Consider the following 1,927-nt stretch of genomic DNA (forward strand, 5'->3'; position numbering starts at 1 on the left):
AGCGAAAGAGAGATAGATAGATAGATTATAAACACATATAAATATATAATACATATCTACACTACTTCTAGATAAGCTGTGAGCTGTATATACTCGATTAAGGAAGGAAGATAAAAACAAAAAAAAGTAAAGAGACAAAAATAAATAAATAGCAAATTTCTGCGGAAATTCTTTTTTTTTTTTGAAGGGATTTATTTATTTTTATTCTGCCGTTTAGTTAACGTATTTCGTTTTTTTTTTCTCTTTGTGTTTTTTAGTGTGTGTACACTATTGATCTTCTCTGCCTATACACCAAATAAGAAGTTATCTCTCCTTTACAGTGGCCTGCCTTGTGCATCCCCTACAAGGCAATAACAATAACAACAACAACTACTACAACACACTTCTTTTTCCTTTATTATTATTATTATTATTATTATTATTATTTCCTATTAATTATCTTTCGTATATATATATATATATATATATATATATATATATAATCCTTATTTATTCCAAATGGGCTCTCATTCATTATTATTATTATTATCACTATTACTATTACTACTATGTATGCCGTTGGTTGAGTCTGTGGAGACATTACCGCCTGGTGCTGCCATTGCTGCTGAGCCGCCCACCATTGATCCCATCAACGGCACTTACAAAGGCGAAGTCGCTGTGACGATTACCCGCAATCAACGCCATGCATACACTTATTACACTTTAGACAATTCCACACCAACCGAACGCAGTGAACATTTTGTGGATGGAGCCGAACTTGTATTAAATACACCCGGTATACATATCGTAAAGGCCATCACGTATTCTAAATATATCGTAGATGAGGATGTATTTCCACCAAGTAGTGTGAGTGTGGCTATTTATAATATCACACCTGCGGCGATTGCCCCACCCGTCGCTTTTCCCTCCACAATTGGCGAAATAAGAAGAGGACGAACTGTTATTACACTTTCATATAATGTTAATACCACCAATACACGAGATTTGGGTATTCTCTATCTTGTGAGTTATTTACCAACACTCTCCACGGCTGGAACGCGTGGGGCCCTTCCACCCGCACCTGTCAATCAAACATGGACACTTTATAAAAAAGGCATTGTGATTGAAAAGCCCGGAACACATATTGTGCGAGCACGTGTATTTAATGCCGCTGTGAATCCAAATGAATTTAGTCCTCGTGCTCGTTTTGTCTATCGACTGCGGCCACCATTAATGTATGATGTGAGTACGGAGTGCTGTAATGATTCCCAACAACCGGTGCTTGGACAAGTCTTTACAGTGTGGGTCACAAATGCCATTTCGCCAATATCACTTTTTCTTAGTTTATCCTCAAAGGGATGTGAGACAAAACGACATATTCTGGATGATACGGAAATACGTACATCAGGATTACGTGAAGTGGCTTTTCAATTTATAACATACACAGAAGCACAACCAAGAGTGTTTGTCTGTGTAAAGGAAGAGAATTCGAAGGAATATGTAGTCGTTCCAAGACAGTTATTATCAGATGAAGTAGTGAATAATAATAATAATAATAATAATAATAATAATAATAATAATAATAATAATAATAATAATACTAGTACAGTAGATGGTTATTCCTTCTCTGTGATAGCCGGTGTTAATGGTAGTAATGTCAGTCAGCCCAGACGCCGTATAGAACGAAGGAATGAAATAGAGACGGATATGCCGTCTGCTGATGAATGGCGTAGTAATACGGAATCAGGAGTTTTATGGATTGGTTTCTTTGTTGGTAGTTTATCTCTTTTTCTCTTCTGTCTATACATGCGGGGAACGAGTCCCGTAACGCACAGATGGGGTGAACGTCGTCCTTCACGTACGGCTTTGCATAGTAATGCTTTGGAAGAACTCGATAGTGGAGGAGATAACGACATGGAAGAACTCGTACCACGATAGGGAGAAAAAA

General features: G+C 37.2%; 1 protein-coding gene across 1 annotated transcript; it reads left to right on the plus strand.

The window, feature by feature from the left end:
• Nucleotides 1-552: 552 nt before the first annotated feature.
• Nucleotides 553-1,917, plus strand: TM35_000271940 (uncharacterized protein; the record flags this gene model as incomplete). The annotated part of the gene is made up of 1 exon (XM_029028087.1): nt 553-1,917. One exon carries the CDS (start codon nt 553-555, stop codon nt 1,915-1,917), a length of 1,365 nt encoding a protein of 454 aa, XP_028880670.1.
• Nucleotides 1,918-1,927: the final 10 nt, after the last annotated feature.

This window comes from Trypanosoma theileri (assembly GCF_002087225.1).
Source record: "Trypanosoma theileri isolate Edinburgh chromosome Unknown TM35_Tth_27_V1, whole genome shotgun sequence".
Taxonomy (NCBI): domain Eukaryota; phylum Euglenozoa; class Kinetoplastea; order Trypanosomatida; family Trypanosomatidae; genus Trypanosoma; species Trypanosoma theileri.